Here is a 22,812-nt window from a genome sequence, read left to right as displayed (position 1 = left end):
GTGATGAATCTGCATCACAAAGACACCCATTAAACAAACCGGTGCAACAATCTATCTCAGTATCTCCCCCCCCCTCCCCCAAAAAAAAAAAGAATCATGTGCAACAATAATTAACCACTACGGGTTTTTCATAGTTGTTAAGGCATTGCCTAGGAGTCCAGGCACCTTGAACACCTTGGTCTCCTGGTTGGTGTCGCCTTGATATTGGACCCTCTTCAATGCCTTGGGTCGCCTAGATGCCGTGACAACTATGGGGTTTTTTCACATACAAATAAAGGGGCTGCTTTTTTTTCTTATGGATAACAAGTTTTAGGGAAAGAGAACGCTATCTGGGCGCATGCGGTACGCTGCCCCTGTGCTCAGACACGGGCGGGCAAAATGACCGCCGCACCCCCGGGAAATTCCGCCATTCCATGGGGGCGCAGTGGTCATTTTGCCTGCCCCTGTGTCTGGTTACAGGGGCAGCATACCGCATGCGCCCAGGTAGCATTCTTTCTCCCCAAGTTTTATTAGGAAAAAAATATAGAATGCTAAGAGTACAACAACAGCTAGGAAACAACCCAGCATAAACCCACTACAACAAAAAAGTGGAAAAGAAAGGAAGCTATTCATATAAAGGCCCACCAAAACATAATCTAGGATAGACCACCTTGCTTAGTCAACCCATCAGCTAGCTCATTGCTCTTCCTTAGCATCCATAGAAAGATTAATGATTAAAAAGTAACTATGGATTATATTCTAATATTGTAATACTACAATTTCTGATTTTAATTTAGTTTATTCAATGATATAAAACAATAGTTTGCCTTCAGGGACGTTATTAATGTGCAACCACTTCGTGAGATACTGAGATCATCAGATGTCGACGATCCATCTTTCACAGTTTTCTATCTAGACAGTCCATTTTGCAAAAGTGTGCTACTATTTTTCTCCATTGAAATGGTCTGAAATGGTTGGAGAACTTCGCCAGATGCCAATAAACTCCATGAACCATGAAATTTTAAAACCTTAAATCTTAAAAATCATACAGCATGAAACCCTAAACCTTAAACAATGAGATATAAACCTGAAATTGGGGATCCATTGAAACCTATTGTGAAAAGCCTTCCATAAATAAGATGTCAGAATGGCATAGGTCACCAGATATAGAGAGGGAGAAAAATCTCATGGACAGAGAGCAGGAGGAAAATCAGTTGAGGTAAAGATGGAGAGAGACGCCTTTAGAAATAAAGGAAAAAGCCCTCCATGGAATGAGAGATGTTGCTGACAGGGTTGGAGATTGTAGGCCGCCATGATTGTAGCTTTGTGCCTGCACCTGCCACTGCACAAGTCTGGATGCTGAGTAAGGGGGAAAATTCGAAAAGAAAGAAAAAGAGGGAATGGATATTCCCAAGTTACTACTTTACCCTTATATTTAAAAGCTTCTATATTGGTTGTAGGGGATATTTATTGTCATGTTATTAGGTCTTGTGACATAAAGATTTCCTCTCACCTTTAATACAAACTTGTTAAAGCCATTATTGATTATTCACCTAGCAGTAAATGGGAACCTGGTACTTGCTACCTGATGGGCACCAAATGGTTGGATTTTAACCTAAATGAGACATCGTAAACATGGATACAAAGCCAACTCAATTATTGATTGGATATCCAATTTGGACAAATACCCATGTGTAAGTGCGTAACTGGGTATCCATTGATTGACATTTGACACCCCTATTGACAATATGGGCACCACCATCTCTCAAGCACAAGTAACCATGTATCTGTATGGACCAATAACTTGAAGTGTCAAAGCTTGACAAGCGCAACTTTAAGGGAAAAGGGAAGGAGTGGAAGGATAGCAAGGTTGACACAGCCCATTAAACAATTAGGACCTTTTTTTGACGCAGGAGGGGTTATTACTAATTAACAGGGTAGCCCACATACTAGATGAGATGAATAACCCTTCACCCCATGTATGCATCATTATTTTTTCAGGGATAGATTCATATTTGCATCAAGATACTACCCAAATAACAAGAAGTATCACACTGAACATCTTAAATCACTAAAGATCACAAAAATTAATGGTGGTTTATCAGATAATAGCAAATAATTGTTCCTATTATCAGATTAACTTACTTTACGAAACAAAATGAAGAAAAATAAGCTTGTCATTAAAAGATTATCCAAAAGCACCTATGCAAACTTAACACAAGAACAGGCACTTCAAGAATCTCATTGACCCAGATCTTGTATAGAGCTAAAGAGAAAAGTTACATGCAACTGAGGAATAAAATAAAGTGGGTAAATGGACACCTCTAGTTCCTGCAGTAGATTCTAGATGTGCTGTGACAAGTGAACAGCTGCGACCATATTCTAGCATAAAAATCCTGCCATTTCCCAAAAGCCAATAAGGTTGTCATTCTACAACAAAAAAACTCACAAGGCATGAATTATACTTTTTTTTTAAAAAAAAACAATGAATAGGCAATGGAACACTAAACAAAGCCAGTCATAAAACAGGTAGAAACTCCACCTTCAAAGACCACAAGATACTGAAATGTGCCATTCTGACCTGGCAAAGGTAAATTTCAGGGCTACATGTCGATGGCTTTTGCCTGAAGAGAAAAGAAGATGATACCACCACAGAAAAGCCTGCATTTCAGTTACATAATACATAAGCAGATTTCATATGGGGGAGAAAAGGAGAGAGAAAGAGGGGAATGGCACATTCCAAGTACTAGGCCATAGGCTGACAGAACAAGGAGGAACCATGTGCCAAAAAGGAAAAAGAATAAAAGCGAGTGAGATAGCTCTGCAAGGTAGATATCCACATGCTTAGATGGTCTTCAAACGTTTTGCTAAGCTAGCTTCCACAAGCGAATGAGATTCGCTGACCAAGTTGAACAATAACATACGAGGTTATGGGTGATGATTTCAAATCTACTTTGTGTGCGTGATCCTGATATATTTTTCAACATATACACTCATAAATACAAAAATGTTTAAAAAACTGATAGTTAATAAAGTTCTTAATGTAGCTCTTCAAAACATAAAACTGAATTGACCAATCAAAGCATCGCAGAGAAGGAGAGGTTAACTTTGAAGATGTGAGGCATTGAGCCCCTCCAATAAGATAGGTAAGTCTCCATGGACAACCTCCACCCAAAGAGAGGCAACAAATTACTTCAGCCGACTCACCTTTAAGCAATAGCTCTTGAATTCGTACTACCATTGCTGCTCTACACCCAAAATATACAACCCAACCCTAGACTTATTCCTAAGCAAAGAAGCCCAGTTTGGTGATAAATCTGCATCAGAGACCCAACAAGATCACCCCCTTTTTCTCAAAAGGAACCCAAAACCAACCAACAGAAACGTCAAGGACATAATGCCAAACTATCCAACTTACTCCAACAGAGAGACCAACATGTAGGTGAAAAATTGGTGGAGGGCCAGTTAGGAGAAGAGAGGAAGCTGGTAAAAATCAGAGTTGAAGGGGGAGAGAGGAGAAAACACATAAGAAGAGGGGGGGGGAGAAGAGTGCACACGCGCATAGCCCTCAATGATGCAGGACAATTTCAATGGATTAACCCGAACCTATTTGTGAACCCAGACCAAGATGAACTGGACCAGATTTGGGTCTTTAAGATTTAGTAGTATTTTAGGAATATTTTTTTTTAGCAAGATAATATCTTTTATTTTATTTTATCTTATTTTAGGAGATTGGGTGGATAACGTATTATATCTTTTGGGTAATTTTAGATTTGATATATTTCCTAGGATATTTAGTTTTCCATTTTTAGTTGGTTTTCTATTTTCATGTAAGGAAGTTTTCTTCTCTATTAACATGTAATACAGGAGAGATTTGAATTAATGAATGCAAGATGAATTGAAAACAAAGCGATTTTGGGCGTGTGCAAACCCCCCCCCCTTTCTTCTTCTTCTCACGGCTCCTTCTTCTTCTTCCCCTTTCTTCTCGGTGATTTCTCCCCTCCCCCTCTGGTTTCTTCTTCTACCTCCTTCAATCTTCTTCTCGATTTCTGTCCCGCATTATCTGGTATCAGAGCCGAAGGATCCCATCTTCTTCCTTCGCTTGTGATTTCTTTTCCCTATTCTCTTCTTCTTCGTTTTTGATTCTACCCTGTTACATTATTATCTCCCCTGGTATTACGGTTCATATGTTTCCCAGTTTCTGTTCTGGCAACAAAAGGTTAATAGAGGTTTCGTCAAAGCTGCAGTAATGTGCAGCAACTCATCTCCCCAACAGCTCATCGTAACCCTTTCCCTTTGTTTTTCCCATCTGAGACCGACAAAAATTATAAATAAAAAAAAGCAGCAAACCCCATCCCTTCGATCCCCACAAGTCCCCTCTATCTGATTCCCTAGTGCTAATTCTTCCCACTGTTCTCCTTGGTTTTTCTTTTTCTGTAACTTCGATCAACATCATTCCTCTCGCCCAGGGTTCCGCCAGAGCCAAAACAAAAACAGTGCAAAAGAGAAAGAGAGTGCGAGACAGAGAAAGAAGAATAGCAGAGAGAAATCAAGAAGCCAAGAAAAAGAAAAAGTGGTGGAAGACGGACCTGGTTGCTCCTGGATTTCCTCCCCCTTCCTCCGTTGCACAGCTCACAGCACAGCTTCTCTCAGTGTTCAGTTACAACCCTCCCCTTTCTCTTTGTTCGATCGATTTAATTCCCCTTCCCATCACTCCACCAAGCCGTGTCTTATTTTTGGGTTCTTTTCATTATTTCCCACATTGCCCCTGCTCCAACCTTTTATTCCTGCTCTTTCAAGTTTGCGCCCCATTCCCTCACGTGTCATTCAGAGTTTTAGTTAAATCTTCATAATTACCATTCTGCTATCCATTAATTACCATTCTGCCATTGTTCTTTGAGTGCTCCTTTTCTTGGGTGGACCCTTAAGCAACCCAATAAGGGTTATTCCAACCCGGTCTGCATTAAATTGGTATTTACACTTGTGCTATCAATGTTCTCCGAACCACAACCCAACCGAATTCTCGTAGTTACAATCCGTCACCCACTATATCCTATAACAGTGGAAGTATTGCATCAAGTGTTTTCTCCTCATAGATTTGTTGAAAAGATCAAGATATTTCATCGGTCTGCTAGTCGTTCTCAAGCCTTTATCCAGTATCAGTCACTCCTAAGTGCCGTTTCAACAAGGATTATGCTTCAAGGCCGTAATATTTATGATGAATGTTGTACGATGGGTATTCGATTTTCATGTCTAAGTGAGTTACAAGTGAACTACAATACTAAATGGTCATGGGATTTCATGAACAAATCAACACAGGATGAAGAACTCTCGAGACTTGAACGATTGGATCGTTTGTTTCAACGGATTGGAGAGGTCTTGAAAAACCTTCCAGCTATCCATGAAATGCAAATGGCTGCCCCAACTCCTAATAGGACAGTCCCTGAAGAGCCTAACGTTGAAGCAACGCTTATTGAGAATGAAGAAGTTTTAGTAATTTTTGTCTTCAAGGAAGACCCAGCCCGTGAAGTTCCTGCTACCGAGACTCATATGGAAGACGTCGAAAGCCATATGGTCGCATTAATGGACAATGAGGTCGAGACCAAGGAACTTAGCTCTTTAACAACTGTAATGAGCGTGACCAACCAAGAGGATCCTAAGGAGCTTAAGATTGAAACTATGGAGGTCAAGAACACAATGCGACACATATGGCCCTATGGATACGTTCGACGACGTTAAGGGTGGGCACGTGGAATTCATCATCACCTTGAAGTACTTTGAGGAGTGTCGTCCTTGTCTTTACGATTACATCCGTATGTTCACCCCATCCAAGCTGTTGATCGAGTGGTGTTGATCCTCTCCTTTTTTAAAACTCGTGGACGAGTTTTTCTCAACATCGGGAGAGTTGATGCAGGACAATTTCGATGGATTAACCCGAACCTATTTGTGAACCCAGACCAAGATGAACTGGACCAGATTTGGGTCTTTAAGATTTAGTAGTATTTTAGGAATATATTTTTTTTAGCAAGATAATATCTTTTATTTTATTTTATCTTATTTTAGGAGATTGGGTGGATCTCTTTTGGGTAATTTTAGATTTGATATATTTCCTAGGATATTTAGTTTTCCATTTTTAGTTGGGTTTCTATTTTCATGTAAGGAAGTTTTCGTCTTTATAAGCATGTAATACAGGAGAGATTTGAATTAATGAATGCAAGAATGAATTGAAAACAAAGTGAGTTTGTGCGTGTGCACACACCACCCCCCCCCCTTTCTTCTTCTTCTTCTCACGGCTCCTTCTTCTTCTTCCCCTTTCTTCTGTGTGATTTCTCCCCTCCCCCTCTAGTTTCTTCTTCTACCTCCTTCAATCCTCTTCTCGATTTCTGTCCCGCATTACTCAGGCTACTCGAACCATAAACTCAATTCATTCTTCAAATCTATTCAACGATGGGGAGTTGCACCATGTATAAAGAGAAACAAAAGACTCCTAAAAATAAAGACTAACTTTCTAACTAGGAAAATAATTCAAATAAAGAAACTAAGAACAATTGGGAAACCAATTATCTTACATAGCTAACTTCTAAAATAAAGAGAATAAAATAAACTAAAAGACCATTATTTCCCCAAATAACATAAATTCTTAAAATCCTAGGAAATCCAAAAATCTCAAACTGGACCCGGTTCATATTCATTTGGACCAATTGGGTTTGGATTGGTCAACCCAATTGGTCCAAGGTAGTGTGTCTGCATCAATTCCCCCGGTGCTGAGAAATTTTGTAGAATGGTAGAAATAAAAGCTCACAAGCGGGGGTTATAGGTTCCATGTCTGCAACTTGAAGAAAATCCAAAATATGAAGAGCTTTGGGGGTGCATCCATGGCTGGAAAATCGTGGGGATGAACGAACTCATGATGTGGAATAGCCTTCACTACACTGGAATCCGTCGTTACTTGATCCATGATTTGCTCATCTTCTGTTGCCACTATTGGTTGTTCTGGTTGAGGCTATATCACTGGTGTTGCCTCTTTTGGCTTGGAACAAACATCATCAACTAACCCATGAAGAATGAATTTATGGGGAATTTGAAAAGGATGTAGAGTGCACAAGTTTCTGTCACAATCAACAATGCCTTTTTGTTCTTCCAACCATTCACAACCCAATTTAATAACACGTCGAGGAGAATCAAACACTTCACAGTGAGCTCCATCACAATAATAAGAAACGGAGAATTCGACGAATACATAATCCTTAAAGTGAATAGTGATTTGGTCGTTCTTGGATAACATCTCTACCACAAATCGTGACATGAAATTGTTGCTTTGTCATTCATCAATAAACAACATGGCAAGCTTTCCATCAGGCAACCGAACTCTCAACTTGAAAACAAAATAATCCATGGCCAGGGTTGTATTCGGAATTGGTATGGGTCCAAACAGATAAGAGAATGTGCAAATTGCAAAGTAATAGTTAATGGCAAAATAGTGAATAGATGAAGTTTATGACACTAATATCAAAACTGTATTTATGGGAAGTGCAGCTAACACACAAGGGGATGGAGTATCACATATAGGGTAAAGGGCAAACTGGGAAGTGGGTAAAAAAAGGGGATAAAACTTAATTAATAAAAACTAAGGGGCAGTTTAGGAATAAAAAAAAAAAAGTGAGATCGTGGGTAGGGGGGATTACCGTCTCCTACTTGGAGTCTGATTCTGTCAAACCAGAGAGGAATAATGGAGGAAGGCGCTGCGACAAAGGAGGGGCTTCACGACTTTGATGGGCAGCAACAATGCGAGGGAGTTGGGCGAGGAGTTTAATCGCGAGAAACTTCTGAAACAGGTATGTACCTTTTTATTTTTTTGTGCTCTCTCTCTCTCTCTCTCTCTCTTTTCTCTGCTTCTCGATTTCTCTCTTCTTCTGCACTTTTTTTTTTGTTCGGTTCTGGTGGAACCAAGAAGGAAGTGGTTTGGGTTAGACTAGGGCAGGGATGTTAAGCGAAAAGGAAAACAAAGGAGGCAGTGGGAAGGGGTGCAGCTGGGGATTGAAGAGATTGGGGTGGGAATGGGAGTCGAAGAGAGGGAGACTCAACCCTAAAGGTTGTTGGAACGGTTGAAGCAGTAAGGGTAGGATAGGAGAGGGTTGCTGCAGGAAGGTTTCAGTGGTTCAAAGGTCTTTTTTTATTTATTTTTTTCACGGTTGCTGGTCACAGAGCAGTAATGGAATAATGGGATAGAGAAGAAGAAGAATGGGATGAGAGAGATGGACAGGGAAGGAGATGGATCCTTTGGCTTTGATACCAAATTGGTGGAGGGCCAGTTAGGTGAAGAGAGGAAGCTATTAAAAATCAGAGTTGAAGGGGGAGAGAGTAGAAATCATATAAGAAGAGGGGGGGGGGGGAGAAGAGTGCACACACACAGCCCTCAGGCTACTCAAACCATAAACTCAATTCATTCTTCAAATCTATTCAACGATGGGGTGTTACACCATATATAAAGAGAAATAAAAGACTCCTAAAAATAAAGATTGACTTTCTAACTAGGAAACTAAGAACAATTGGGAAACCAAATATCCTATGTAGCTAACTTCTAAAATAAAGAGAATAAAATAAACTAAAAGACATTATTTCTCCAAATAACATAAATTCCAAAAATCCTAGGAGATCCAAAATCTCATACTAGCCCCGGTTCATATTCGTCTGGATACCCAACTGGGTTTGGGTCGGTCCAAGATAGTGTATCTGCATAAAAAATAGTTGGTAGAGCCCCAATGCAAAACATTGTAGGGAAGCATGAAGCATGTGGAAGATATATTCTATTGCATCCATGTAGCTTGTCACAGTTATTTAATATTTATTTTGGTCTTCTTTCTTAGCTTATTTGGCTAGAGGTTCTCGGCTGATGGCATTGTCGAAGGTGGATCCTTTGGTCAAATCGGTTGTCTAGTGCTCTGCTAATGGCCATGCCGAAGGTGGCGGGTGCAAGTCGATTTCTTTTTTTTTTTTCTTTTTCATTTTTTGTTTCATCTAGGTATGCCTAGACGTTAATCATGAACGTCCTCTATTCTAGTATATTCTTTTCCTGACCTTTAGAAGGAAAGAAAAAAAAGACACAATTGTTATTTTTATGTGACTGATTTCTCATGGTACCCTTTGCATTTCTTCCTAAGGACTTTCTACAGGAACTTTTTTTTCTTTCCCAACATATTCCTTTTATATGGACCATCTAATGTAATTGAAAAGGATTTTAAAGATAACTAACCATTAGGCTCCAAGGACCCTCAAGGGACCTAATTCACGTCATCACAAGAGATAGGAAAACATAAGAAAGACGATTCAGGATGGATATGATATGACTTGCTCTACCTCACCCTCCCTTAAAAAACTCATAAACCCCGAGTCCAAAGAAGATTTTGTAACACCCATTACATCATGTGCCTTGTCCATCTCAAATCCAAAATGGATGTCTTAACATCTCTTCTTGCTCAAGCCACCTTCCATGCCAATCAGTCTTATCAGCAAAAGAGCGAGGAGTAAACCTAAAATGGCCATAGGAGAAGTTGTGAGAAAGGACATGCTTAGTCTAGGTCTCGTGCCGTGTATGACCTTGGATAGAGCCTATTGGAAGGAAAGGATCCATGTTGCCCTATTTAGCTGAGATTCTCCTGACTTGCTGAACTACCTCTCTTTCCTCTTTCACTTTTCTTGTATTTCCTTTGTTCATTTGTCATTTTTCATTTTCACTTCTCACCTCATTTTCCCATTCTTCTCTTTCACTTCGCGGTTTTTACCTACATTGTTTGATTGGATCCATGTAGCCAACCCCATTAAGTTGGGATAAGGTTGAGTTTGTTGTTGTTGTTGTTGTTGTTGTTCAAGATAGCCGGAATGAGATCTCAAGTCCCTCTTAATATCAATTTATAATCAATATCTAGCCCATCCCCACCTTACCTATAGACAATGGTCCACTAACTGCAGTCCCAAATCAAGACTACAGTAAACAAGAGGGGGTTGGGTTGAGTTTATATACACCTTGTTACAAACCTAATTATGCGGTTATTTATATGTATTAATTATTATGTTGTGTGGTGCGTGAGTTAGCTAGGATAACTATCAGTGTTAGTGGGTTAGTTATTCAGATGTGGAAGGAAGTCATGACTGGTAAGTTATGTAACGGCTATACAACCCTATTTAATAGTGATTGTGAATGAAAAGAGGAACAGATTATTATCCCCTAAATTATCTCTTAAGAGTTATCTTGAGAAGAGGATTGGCGGCTTCGCAATTGCGCCAGGACATCCCGGGTCTATATAGGAATATCCTCCTTTATTTAACCGCAAAAACAAGGTGACCTTCCAACTGTGCAAGATGAAGAAGAGGCTCTGCATCCAAAACCACAAATTGTGTTGGATCATTTTCAGAAATTGCTCTACCAAGATTTGGGATTCGGGTGGATTATTTTAATTTTAGGGAAATTTACACATACCACCCCTGAGGTTTGACGAAAGGATAATTTTACCCCCCAGTTTTGAAAAATTCTGTGTACCCCCCTGAGGTTTGCAAACAGTAACAAATAAGCCCATTTCATCAGTTCATGACTGATAGTGTTAAAAATAAGAGGTAAACTGACAAAATTACCCTTACAAAAAAAGAAAAAATAAAAAAAATAAAAAATTGCAACTCATCTTCCCCAAATTGATTGGGGAAGATGAATTGCAAGTTTCAAAATCCTTTCAACCCTTAAGGAATTTAGGGTTTCAAATTGGGAAAAAATCCCAAATCAAAATTCTTTCAGTGCGATTGATGACTATTTGATCTGATTTTCAAACTCCCCTGAATCGGTTATGTTAGGTCTTGATTCTAGTTTAAACTCGTATAACTAAAGAAAGGGTACAATCCATCACCAGAGCTTCAACGCAAGGGAGGACGCCATTAAAAATCCATCTTGGCCAGAATTTCCTGCTTCAGAGTTCTAATTTTGATATCTTTCATTTCCTTAACGCTGGATTCTGGCCTCGGTGACGCTCTTCGGTTGGGTTTTCTTCTTTCCTTCTAATATTATACATTTTCCTCTTTTTCTTCTCAGTTTCTTAATCTAAAATTTTGATTTATTTAAGTGGGTTTTAATCGAATTCGTCTAACTTGGGATCGTTTCCTCCCTTCCTTCTTCCCCCTCTGTGTGTGTTCCTTTCCCCTCCTTCCACTTTTAAGATTTTGATTTTTCTCCCATTTTTCATTTTTGATTTTTTCCCTTCTTTTTTATAGTTCTCAAGAATTTAGGTCTGGGTTTTGGAGAGAGAATTGAGTCTTGTTGGTGGTTTTGGAGGAACAGGGTTTGCATGTTCTTTCTTGAGGTGGGGTTAGGGGTTTGGAATTGGAATAGAGAGAGAGAGCAGCCGATTTTCTATAATCTGTACTTGCCAGGTTTGGATGTTGGAAGGGAATTCGGGAGTTCCAATGGTAACCAAGAATGCTCAATGGTTGGCTAGGATCAAGGGTTTTGGATTTTGGATATTGTAAGAGCAAGGATCAGCTGATTGGGATTGTTAGGTTTGACAAAAGAATTGGATGTTCAGAAGGGTAGGAATGCTTGTGAACCTCTGCTCTTTATGCATAAGAGGTTACAGGCAATGAGATTTGGCAGGGAATTGCAGGAGCTCAGTAGTTAGTTGTGTGACATGAGAAGAAGGTGAGGTGGGACTATGGGCTGCCTTTGCTCAAAAGGGGCCTCTAGCGATGAACCTGCAGAGGTTCATATAGAGAAAGAATCGAACAAGTCTTCCAATCAGCTGGTTACACCCTCTAAGAGAGAGGAAGCAAAATGGCGCCTGCAGATCAATCTTCTCCTCTGTTCTTGTTTCTTCCGCCAGCAAACCAACGGAGACAATGAAGAGAATGGTTGTAATTTGGGATGTTACCCTTAAAGGTATTAAAACCTACAACTCATCTTCCCCAATCGATTTGGGGAAGATGAGTTGCAGGTTTTTTTTTTTTATTCTTTTTTTGCAAGGGTAATTTTGTCAGTTCACCTCTTATTTTTAACACACTTAGCCATGAACTGACGAAATGGGCTTATTTGTTATTGTTTGCAAACCTCAGGGCGGTACGCAGAATTTTTCAAAACTGGGGGGTGAAATTATCCTTTTCATCAAACCTCAGGGGTGGTATGTGTAAATTTCCCTTAATTTTATTTCTCCCTTATTTTTCTTGAGGACAAGGACAATTTCAAAGAAGAATGAGTTGTTATATACATAATTATGCAATTATTTACATGTATTAATTACTATGTTGTTTTGTGTGTGAGTTATTTAGGATAACTATTAATATTAGTGGGTAGGTTATTTAGATGTGGAAGGAGTCATGAGTGGTAAGTTATGTAACGGCTATACAGCTCTATTTAATAGTGATTGTGAATAAAAAGAGGATCAAATTATTATCCCCTAAATTATCTTTTAAGAATTATCTTGAGAAGAGGATTAACAGCCTCTCAATTGCGCCAGGACGTCCGGCAACTTCGTCCGTAAAGCCCCAAATTTATCTCTTTCTTCTCTTTCTCTCCTTATAATTTTTAGAGTAAATTACTCCTCCCTCCCCTCGATTATGTTCGAATGACAAACCCCTCCCCTGAGTATTGAGTAATGACTCTCCCCTCCCTTCCATTAATAAGATTCTATCAATCGTATCCATTCCGTTAAAAATGGCTGTTAAATGATGACATCACCCTAAATATACTCAGTTAAACCCCAAAATGCCCTTATTTAATATGATATTCCAATAATTACCGCCAAGCTTTACAGCACTATCTTCCCCATTTCTCGATTCTTCCTCCATCTTCTTCGTTCAGTTTTCTTCCAAAAAACAGAGAGAGAGAGAGAGAGAGATCGGTTTCTCTGGTTTTCAAAAGCAAGAAAGGTTTTGGGATCTGCGATTCAGGATTTCCCACATGTCCTCTTCTTTCTTCATTTTTGGATTCCAATTGTTGTCGCCGTCAATTTCTGCAATTCTTGGTTTAAGATATCTCCTGCTGGGCTTTGGACAAAATCGGTTTAAGGAGATTCAAAATCTCCTTTGGAGTTGAAAGAGTTTGATGGTAATCTTCCCTTCGGCAATTCGCACAGATGCTCTCAGAAATTGAAATCGAAGAGCAGCCAATCACTAAATCGTGACTTCGTACCCGACGAGTCCGCCATTAAGACCGATGCCATTGAGGTCGACAAGGAAACCATACAGATGCTTACTGCCCTCGGTATGGCTGACCTTCTTGGCGTTATCAAGCAAGCCGGTCCAGCTACTGCTCCTCAAATAGGTTAAAGTAGGGGCGGTGGCTGCGGAGGTGGACCTGCACAGAAGTATTGATTCGTAGTTTTAGCCCAAGTAGTGACTTTGGTTCGTTTACTATTGCGGTTGTTACTTTAGTGAAAGATGGGTATTTTTGTTCTTGATTTTGAGACTATAGGGATAATTCGGTTATGAGGAATTTCATTTTAAGCTTTGCAGATCATAATTTTTGTAAGTTTCACCACCATTGGAAAATGCTATTATATGTTTTTCCTTTTTAAGGGTTTTATTTTCTCTATCTCTCTGGTTTTTATATGTTTGTCATGGTTGGATTGTTGTGAGAGTAGCTATGTTTCTGGATTTGCATTTTGAAAGTAACTTTGTTTCATAATTTGCATTTGGTTTCTTGGGATTTAGGGTTTTTAAGGGAGGAAGGAGAATCACTTTTAGCTATTTTGTTCTCCTCTGTTCTGGTGAGTAGCAATTACAGTTTCAAAGTAGCAATTACGGTTTCAAATTTAGGGTTTGTGGTTCAGCACTGACTTTACCCTTAGGTTCCTCTCTTCCGCTGGAGAAGTTATGGCATCCTGGTTAGGGTTAATCCCTTGAAGCCTTAAAGAGTTAAAGGTATAGAGAGATGAGGGCCACCACCGCCTATTATAGCAGCACGTCGTTTGAATCGGCAGATTGGTGGCGGAGTTGCAAGAGGAAGAAGAAGAAGAGTTAGAGGGTAATATAGTTTTTTTCTAACATTTAACTTTACGGCCATTTTTAACGGAATGGGTACGGTTGATAGAATCTTGTTAATGAAGGGGAGGGGAGAGTCATTATTCAATCCCAGGAGAAGGATTTGTCATTCGAACATAATCAAGGGGAGGGGAGAATAATTTACTGTTATTTTTATTTTATTCTCAGATTATCTTGCAAGCATCACCCCTCTTTGTCCTATTTCTGTCTAAATTTCTGATGTCTCCCACAATATTTTCTCTTCCTAGCCTCGTCATAATTATATTCAAAATCTTATTTTACATACCTCAAAGTTGCCCAACAATGTTTTTGGACTTTCCTATCCTATTCGAACAGTTTTCTCCTTGGAAAAATATTTCATATGAAACCAAATCCTATAATCTGTTAATGGTACTTTCACTTCTTCAAAATGTGAGGATCTGTGGTGAAGCTAACAAAAAATTGAACATCCAAATCCTAGAAGGTAATGCAGTGGAATAGTGCTATGTGAGATAAGCTTCCAACCCCGATCCATAAACATTTTCAAAATCAACCACGCAAATGCCACTAAATCAGGAATTTTCGACTAAAGTATGCAAATAGGAAAGTGCATGCACCGAATACAACAAACAATAGTAATTGAAACTAAGAAGAACCCGGAATCGGGCGTAACAAATAAAATGCAAAATCGAAGCAGGGGATATAAAACCTACTTGTAATGCGCCAGCTAAGAAAGTCAGATCCAAAACTGAACTAATCGATAAAATTCTTGAGATGGAGAGTTTGAGGAACTCAGCAGGATTGAAAACTTCAAGTGAATTGAATAAACCATAAAACCTTATGCCTAGCCCTCCTTTCTCTTCTCCTCTTGTGGAAGGGGAGAGGAGAAGAGCAAGACGAAACATAAAATGGAACTTCCGAAAGGTGATTTGGCCTCTTTACGTTTGTCGCAACTAGCAATTGCTCACACATGCACGGTCGCGACACTCGACTCGTGACTCGTGTGCCCTTGGCCAAAACTGAAAACCCCGGAATTTTTTAGGAGTGGACTCGGATTGAACCGCAACGCAATGTTGTGGGCCTATTAAAATATAGGCCCAAATGTACAGTCAGATTTCCTGTGAGAACCATTGGATTGGAATATTTCTATTAAGTGTTGAAAAGTTTTTTTTTTTCATTTTGAAATTCAAATTCAAACTTCAAACTCCAACGTATTATACATCCACCAAAGCTCCTCTGAATTCAAGTATATACCTATACGTATATAGGGATGTCTATATACCTCCCTGTATACGAACAATGACTGTTGTATACATATAGACACATCACTTTGTGTATACAAACCCATCCCTACATATCTATATGTATTATAGAACCGACAAAAGTTAAACACTTTTGTGGGGGTTGGTCAGAAGTGCTTTTAAATCACAAGTCAAGGCTGAAGTTAAAGCCGACATTGATATTAGTTTGGTACCAAGTTTCAAATTTTCATTTTGAAATTCAAATTCAAACTTCAATGTATTGTACATCCACCAAAGCACTTGTGAATTCAAATATGTACCTATATGTATACAAGGATGCCTGTAGACGAACAATGACTATTGCATACATATAGACACATCACTTCGTGTATACAAACCCACCCCTACATATCTATATGTACTATAGAACCGGCAAAAGTTAAACAATTTTGTTTTTTTTTTTTAGTATTTTACAACACAACAGAGAGTGCTCTAGCGTATCTCGTATTTTGTTACCCCATAACAGAGTATGCTCCATGCATTGTTCTCTCAAACTAGAGACTGTTCTTTCCATGTTCTTGGTTTATGTTCTGGTTTTGTTTTCTCTGTTTGTATATGTGTTCAAGGATTTTTTTAATATAACTTTTGGACCCCTTCTATCAACAAGATTCTACGTCAACAATAGGAGTGTTATTTTCTGTGATTAGTGGATTTTTTTCATCTTGGAGGTATAATCGCAAGTCAACATGAAATGTACAATTAGGAGGCTATTAAAAACCTTAAGGAGAATATTACATTGATATGGCTCAACCCAACTATCAACAAGATTCTACGTCAACAAAGTGAGATTCATCTTCTCATATTCAATACACAAAGAGCACAAGATTGTCAATCTAACATACAAGTAAGTTACTCTAAGTTTTGGTTAATATTGCTACATAAGATAAGTCTTATATCTTACTGTCCATATTACTAGTCTTATATATTGTTGTCCATATTACTAGTCTTATCTTTCTGCCCATTACTTTTATAACACAATGTTAAGTTTTTGGTTTTTTGGTAGAGACACAATGTTAAGTTTACATACATTTCAAAGTAGTTGTTTGAATAAAAAAGAAAAAACTTAATAAAACAATTTTAGTAAGAGCTTGTTTGGTAACACTTTTGTTTCATGTTTCGGGTGTTTTTCTGTGCTAGTATCTACCGTTTGGATGCACCGATCTGTTTTTCCATTTTATAAAAACAAACCAAGTAAAAAAAACACCTAAAACATCATTTTGAGAAACAACGTGCTCGCTTGATAACCTTACCAGAAACAGTTTCTGGTGTTTTTCCATTCTGAGAAACGGAAAAACACCCAAAAATCGCTTGATAACGAAGTCTTTTCTGTGACTGTTTTTTGAAACATAAATCAAAATTTATGCTCCCTAGAAGACTTTTGACAGAACATGTCCAACATGTTCTGGAGTCATTTCTCAGCACAAATTTGCAAACTTGTTCCCGATAAAAGTCTCAAAATCCAAACCTACACACTTACGCAGCTCTCACAAGAAGGTCGTCCTCTTCACTCCTCTTCACATGGTCTGAGAAGAAAACCCTCTCCCTAGAAGACTTTTGACAGAACATGTCCAACATGTTCTGGAGTCGTTTCTCAGCACAAATTTGCAAACTTGTTCCCGATAAAAGTCTCAAAATCCAAACCTACACACTTACGCAGCTCTCACAAGAAGGTCGTCCTCTTCACTCCTCTTCACATGGTCTGAGAAGAAAACCCTAACAGCGGCAAGCTTGGTCGATCGACCAACCACCTCAGGTACCCTCAATCTCTCCTTACTTTCTCTCTCGCTGTCTCTGGTTTTCTGTCTTGCTCTCTCGCTCGCTCTCTGTCTTTCTCTCTCGCTCTTAATCAAACAAAAGAGGTGAGTTGACCTCGGGGTCGATCATTACAAAATAACTGTGAGAGAGAAAGAGAAAGCCGGTGTTTAGATTTTTTGGACCTTTTATATGTCACCAATTTCTTACTTTCTTCTCCTCTGGTCTTTCTTGCCTCTCTTTCGTTCTGACTTGTATTTCTCACATTTTTTTGATGAGTTTTTGAATGGAGATGGCCGTGGAGATTGAAGAAAGAAATAATTTTTGAGAATTAGGTCTATTCGATCAAGAGAAGGAGCGATGAGAGGTGTAAATAACAGTATGGAACTTATCAAAAAAAAAAATAGTATGGAGACTATAAATGCTGCCGCCAATGCGATCGCCGTTGGAGAGAGTCGGGTTCAGCAGACCACGATTCAGGTAAAACGCTTCTTTCATTCATTTGATCTTTTTTTTTTTTTTTTGTTTTCTAGCTTTCTGTGCTATATGCTGCCATATCTATTCTATGGATCACCATGGAAGATGGATCTAAATCAAATTAACCAACCACATCAAGACTATTACTTGCAACAGTATGTCCTTGGTGTTTCCTCTTGAATAGGTTTGATTTTTTTCTGCAGATTAATGTTGATCACACAAACTGGCGGTAACCAATTTTTTGGGTTTTCTGGGCAGAATCAAATCTGCAATTACTGAAGATTTGTCCATTAGATTTTCCTGATATTGTGGGGCACTGAAGGCCCTCTAGTCAGGTCCTTCAACCTAGGTTTGAGGCTAATCTTAGCCTCTAATTTGTTGTGATTAAAATTCTCCCAAAAACTGGGTTTATGTTTTCGGATTCTGGTTTTTTGTTTCTGATTTCTCATCTTGCTGTTGGACCATTATTAGATTGTGGGGTTTGGGTATTTTATTGACCTACAGTCTCCAAGCAAAATTGTAGCCCTATCCAAGGAGTTAACTGTTTATTCAATTGAGATTCTATATCTGATCCGAGTTGAAGTGATTAATGTTGGAACTACTGCTGTGTTGGACAAGTGTGTATCCATCAAACCCGGTTCAGTCCGGTTCAACCTGGTTCACCTTTGTATTGAACATTTATACATTTTAGTTTAATATTGTCACATGCGATATAAACTTTTTGAGCATTATGTGTCCGTAAGTTATACTTAAAATGGTAGTCACGACTAGGGTTTGGGCTGGGCACCCTTATCATATGGTCGTCGCATTGGGTATGCCTAGACATGTGATGTCAGGGTATGAATGCGAGTGCTCACATGTTTGATGTGTGCATTGGCAAAGAATCTACTTTGTCGATTCCCTCATGTATTACTGCCAGATGTAGGAAGGGATAGACATGTGTCACCGACACTCTGTACCTGAGGGAACCCTGTCACTGCAAAGTGTGATCGCATTCTTTGGTTCATCAATGACTGAGACTCAAGCGAGTCAAAGTCGGTGTTCTGGGAATGCGTGAACACTTTGTGAGTGAAGGAGTTATCCAACACGGTCACCACTGCCCGATTGGGGAACACCAAGATAGAGACTGTCTGTGCATGGTCGGATCAGAATCTGGATCCAGTACTGTTTTGGAAATGGTTTTGCAAAATTTATTTTACATAAAATGATACATTATTTATAGTTATTTCAAATAAAGTGTTTTATCGAGTTTTACGGGACCCGATCAGATGCACATACGCTCTTATATGGACATGTACTATGGATTGGGGTTTGACAGTACATGTGTACATGCCCTAGATTCCATAATGATGGTGTTGATTAGCGGGGGGGTTGTATATGATAAATTATTATCATATAGGGAGTTATTTGGAATTTGCTAATTTAATTGGCTCTTTTTTTAATTAATGGATTTGGTGCTAATTGTAATTATCCATTAATAATTAAATAAAGAATCTAATTAATACTTTCCCTATTAGATTCTGCTTCTTCACCTGTGTAGCACTTTGAGTTTAAACAGAACTGCCAGACTGAGAGAGAGAGAGAGAGTCAGACTCTCACTAGGGCTCTATTAAATCTATCTAGGATTTAATTAAACCCTATTATTTTAAATAGGGGACCAAAAAACGTAGAAGAGGAAGCTCTCCACGTTTTTGGAGCAGACACTCTCTCTCCCTCTTGTGATCTCTCTTCTTCTTCTTGCTTCTCTCAGCTGTGTTTGAGAGTTAGGGTTTGTGAAACCCTAGATCTGTCTAAGGAGTTTGAGGGCATCGGGATCAGGCGTGTAGAACCTTGGTAGCACCATTGGAGGTTCGAGATCTGTTTGCTTGGAGCGCTCGCGAGGAAGAACCACTGTCTATTGGAGGAGCAACACTTGAGGCTCACCAGGTTAGCGGTTCTTTATTAATTCCTTCTGTTCATTGATTATTAATATTTATGGGATGCGAAAGAAACTCGAATCAACCTTTTCCGTTGCGCATTCGAGTTAGGGATGGATCCCCCTTGCCATGTGATGGACTAGGGATGAGTTTCTTCGTCCCTACTGTGATAATAAATTTTATGGGACACATGAGGGAAGGAGAAACCCTAACAGGGATGCACCAGGGTTCCCATGGGCAACCATGGGAAGCCCTAAAAATTAAAATGGGGCACCCATGGGACACCATGGGCTAACCCAGGGCGTGCAAAATCCTAAGGATAAATATCTTGGTCTCCCTAGGGAACCATGGTTTGATCCCTGGACCGTTGTTTGGCCAACATGCTGATCATTCATCCTTATATATTTATCGACCTTTGGGCTTATGTGACTATTGATGTGTTAAAATAGTCTATGTCATGGCATCATAGCTGGCATAGTGGAGGTTGCAATCAGTGATTGCTTTGCACTCCTCCATGAAATAATAGCCCCACTTCCTAGCAAAAAAATATATCATGAATTAGATTTTTAGTATGGAAGCATGAGATGGTGAATCCATAATGACTAGAATATGATGGAAGCTACTTCTGTAATTGGCATTTTCATTTTTCTTATCATGCCATCTTCTTATGTTTTGTAGTCTTTTTTTTTTTTTTTTTGGCTAAGTTCTCGATGGTACAACAATGTATGAGCCACATGAGGAATCCAACTTTTTCTTTCTTGCTATGATCCTATTATATTAAAAATTCAGTCCATCTTTTGGGGTTTAGGAGAGTAACCCAGGAGAAGAACTCGACCCAAGTTTGGGTCCATTCTGAGATCTGATTGTGTTGCTACTTAAAAATCTCTTTTGTAAATATATGGCCTTTAATAGGCTACTTGTGCTTTGGATTATGTTTTTTTGTTTTAATGAATCTCATTACTTGTCAATTTCCTTTTCATATAAAGATTCAATGAGAATGTGGCTGCACTTGTGTGTTAGTTATAAAGGATGTAACCTGCATACAATGTTTATTTTAGCTTTTATTATCTAAAGTACATTATTCAAGACAAATATTATTAAAATTAGTCACATTACATGTTCCCAGAAATAGATTTTATCAAGCACCAATGGTGTTCCAATTGTCTTCTGGAAACGTTTTCAGAACAGGTTTACCAAGCGGGTCAAAAATGATTTCTCAGCATAGAAAATGAAAAAACTGTTTTGCTATTTCTCAGCACATAACCAGAACAGAAACACCCGTAAGGTTATCAAGCGGGCACTTAGAATTTTGAACAAAGGCAGACACCTTCAGTTTCTTTCATTTTGGTTTTCATTTTTTTCCTATTCTGCATCTGTTGCAAGGTTTGAAGAAAGATTAGATGGAGGGAGGAGGTTAGGAGGAACTAGTCCCAGATGCGCTTGGGTTAATCTTCAGCAAATTATCTCTCAAGGAGAAATTGACTGCGATTCCAAGGATTTGCAAATCATGGAGAAAAGCAGTGATGGGGGCCTTACAGTTGGCAAGAGATCGACATTGAGGTATGGAGCTGCCGCCGCATTCGCCAGCAGGAGCTGCTGGATCGAATGCTTCAAATGCTGATCAGAATCTCTGGTTCTCCTCGTAAGCTCTGTGTCGTTGGTGTACCCAACGATGCCATATTCTCCTTCATTGCAAACCAGTAAGTAGAAATGACCTTAATAGCTACTTTTTCATTCTTAACAGGTTTAGTTTGAACCTATTTACTCAATTTCAGTCTTTTTTGTATCTTTAATTGTAAGTCATGGTGCAAACTAAACATGTTTGTTTTGCTAGTGCGGCTTCCCTTCAGACCTTGCAAATATAGAGAAGCAAAATAAGTGATTCAATAGTGGAAGAGGTTGCAGGGAGAATGTGTACCATCACATTCTTAGACCTAAGCTATTGTTATGGCATTGGTGTCTGTGCTCTGGAAGCATTTAGCCGTAATTGTAAATTGCTTACAGGCTTGAGAAGGAATATTCACTCAGCATTTAGTGTCTACCGAGATGATGAAGCCCATGCCATTGCAACCACAATGCCTGAGCTCAAGCACCTAAATATAGCTTACATGGCCATCACAACCAAAGGGTTTCTTGACATCGTCTCTGGCTGCCAGAAACTCAAATCGTTTGATGTTAGAGGTTGCTTCCATCTGAAACTCAATGATAAGTTACTTAATGAGAAATGCTCTAGGCTGATTATGCAGGGTTCTAACTTCTATTATGATGTCCAGCCTGTCATACCGGATTCCAACTACTGTGATTGGCATGCCCAAATGAGTGCTAAGGACATGGGTGTGGGCATGGACGGAACAGATGAAGATTAAATGGACATGGGGTCATCTCCATAGGTTTTGGCAGCTTTGTAAGAGAGAGTGATCTTAATGAATCAAGAGAGTTCAGCTTAAATATCTTTACTGTTGTTGTTAATTACTACTATCATGTATCAATTTTCCTATAATCTTGATGTCATCTTCCTATGTGATTCTAGACGTGCTATTTGTAAAGTTTCATCTTCTTATTCATAAATTCAAGTACTATAAACCTATTTTTGTAGTTGCTACACCGGGACAATTCGTTGTTCTCTATTTGCTCCATCTAAGTCTGTTTCTGCAAGCATACTACTCACTTATGGAACTAAATTTTGCGATACATCGCGTTTGCCATATTTTGAAATTTTCGCCAAGGCCGAGATGAAATGCACATCCGAAATGAAAAATTACCAAATTTCGGATATATCGGCATATTTCGGTCATAAGCCGATATATTGGCGAAATATTGCAAAAAACTAGTTTTCCCACTTAAAGGTCAAGTGACCCTGGGCATATATACCATATTTCTTATATCGACCGAGACCTCCAAAGCTCTTATTTCTTCTTCTTCTTTCCTCATTTCTTCTCTTCTCTTTGGTTTTCTTCCACTCTCCAAGCATTGTTCTTCATAGTTTTCGACGCATTATCGCCGGAAACACGTCGGAGCCTCATCCAAGCACATTCTCCAAGCATTTTTCATTATTTAAGGTAATTCTTTTTTCTCTAAAACTAATTTTTTTTGAAAATAGTATGTTCAATACATGTTGTATGGTGATGATATTAATATATGTTAGACACCGGAGGCCGATCTACAATCTCACGGTGTTGAAATTTTTTTTCCATATGTATTTTTTTTTTAATTTTTTGGTTTTAAAAATTGAATTTCCTACAACTAAAATAGGAAAAAATTAGGGATAATATAACTTAGATGGGGATGAATTAAATATATGTTAGACACCAATGGCCGACCTACGGCTTCACGGTGTCGAACTTATTTTTCTGCTAATAAGTAATTATTTTAATTTTTAAAAATTAAGAAAA

At 38.8% G+C, this 22,812-nt stretch overlaps 1 protein-coding gene and 1 pseudogene across 11 annotated transcripts in view; one reads left to right on the top strand and one right to left on the bottom strand.

Moving 5' to 3' along the window:
• The window catches only part of LOC122669071, a 60,668-nt gene extending 45,715 nt beyond the window's left edge, over positions 1-14,953 (bottom strand). For 6 of the 11 annotated variants that reach the window (XM_043865707.1, XM_043865716.1, XM_043865711.1 and 3 more), the window contains exon 1: positions 14,688-14,953. In XM_043865707.1, coding sequence (XP_043721642.1) covers positions 14,688-14,879 — 192 coding nt within the window. In that variant the 5' untranslated portion in view covers positions 14,880-14,953. Of the gene's footprint in view, positions 1-2,301; positions 2,376-2,521; positions 2,647-14,687 lie in introns of those variants that run through there. The other 5 variants (XM_043865715.1, XM_043865717.1, XM_043865712.1 and 2 more) reach the window with 4 other exon arrangements.
• A 2,482-nt stretch (positions 14,954-17,435) lies between these two features.
• Positions 17,436-21,786, top strand: LOC122668513 (annotated as a pseudogene).
• The last annotated feature ends 1,026 nt before the right edge of the window (positions 21,787-22,812 follow it).

Source organism: Telopea speciosissima, chromosome 7 (genome assembly GCF_018873765.1).
Source record: "Telopea speciosissima isolate NSW1024214 ecotype Mountain lineage chromosome 7, Tspe_v1, whole genome shotgun sequence".
In the NCBI taxonomy this organism is placed as follows: domain Eukaryota; kingdom Viridiplantae; phylum Streptophyta; class Magnoliopsida; order Proteales; family Proteaceae; genus Telopea; species Telopea speciosissima.
Note: the sequence above shows the minus strand (reverse complement) of the source record. Positions and strands in the feature narration are given on the sequence as shown.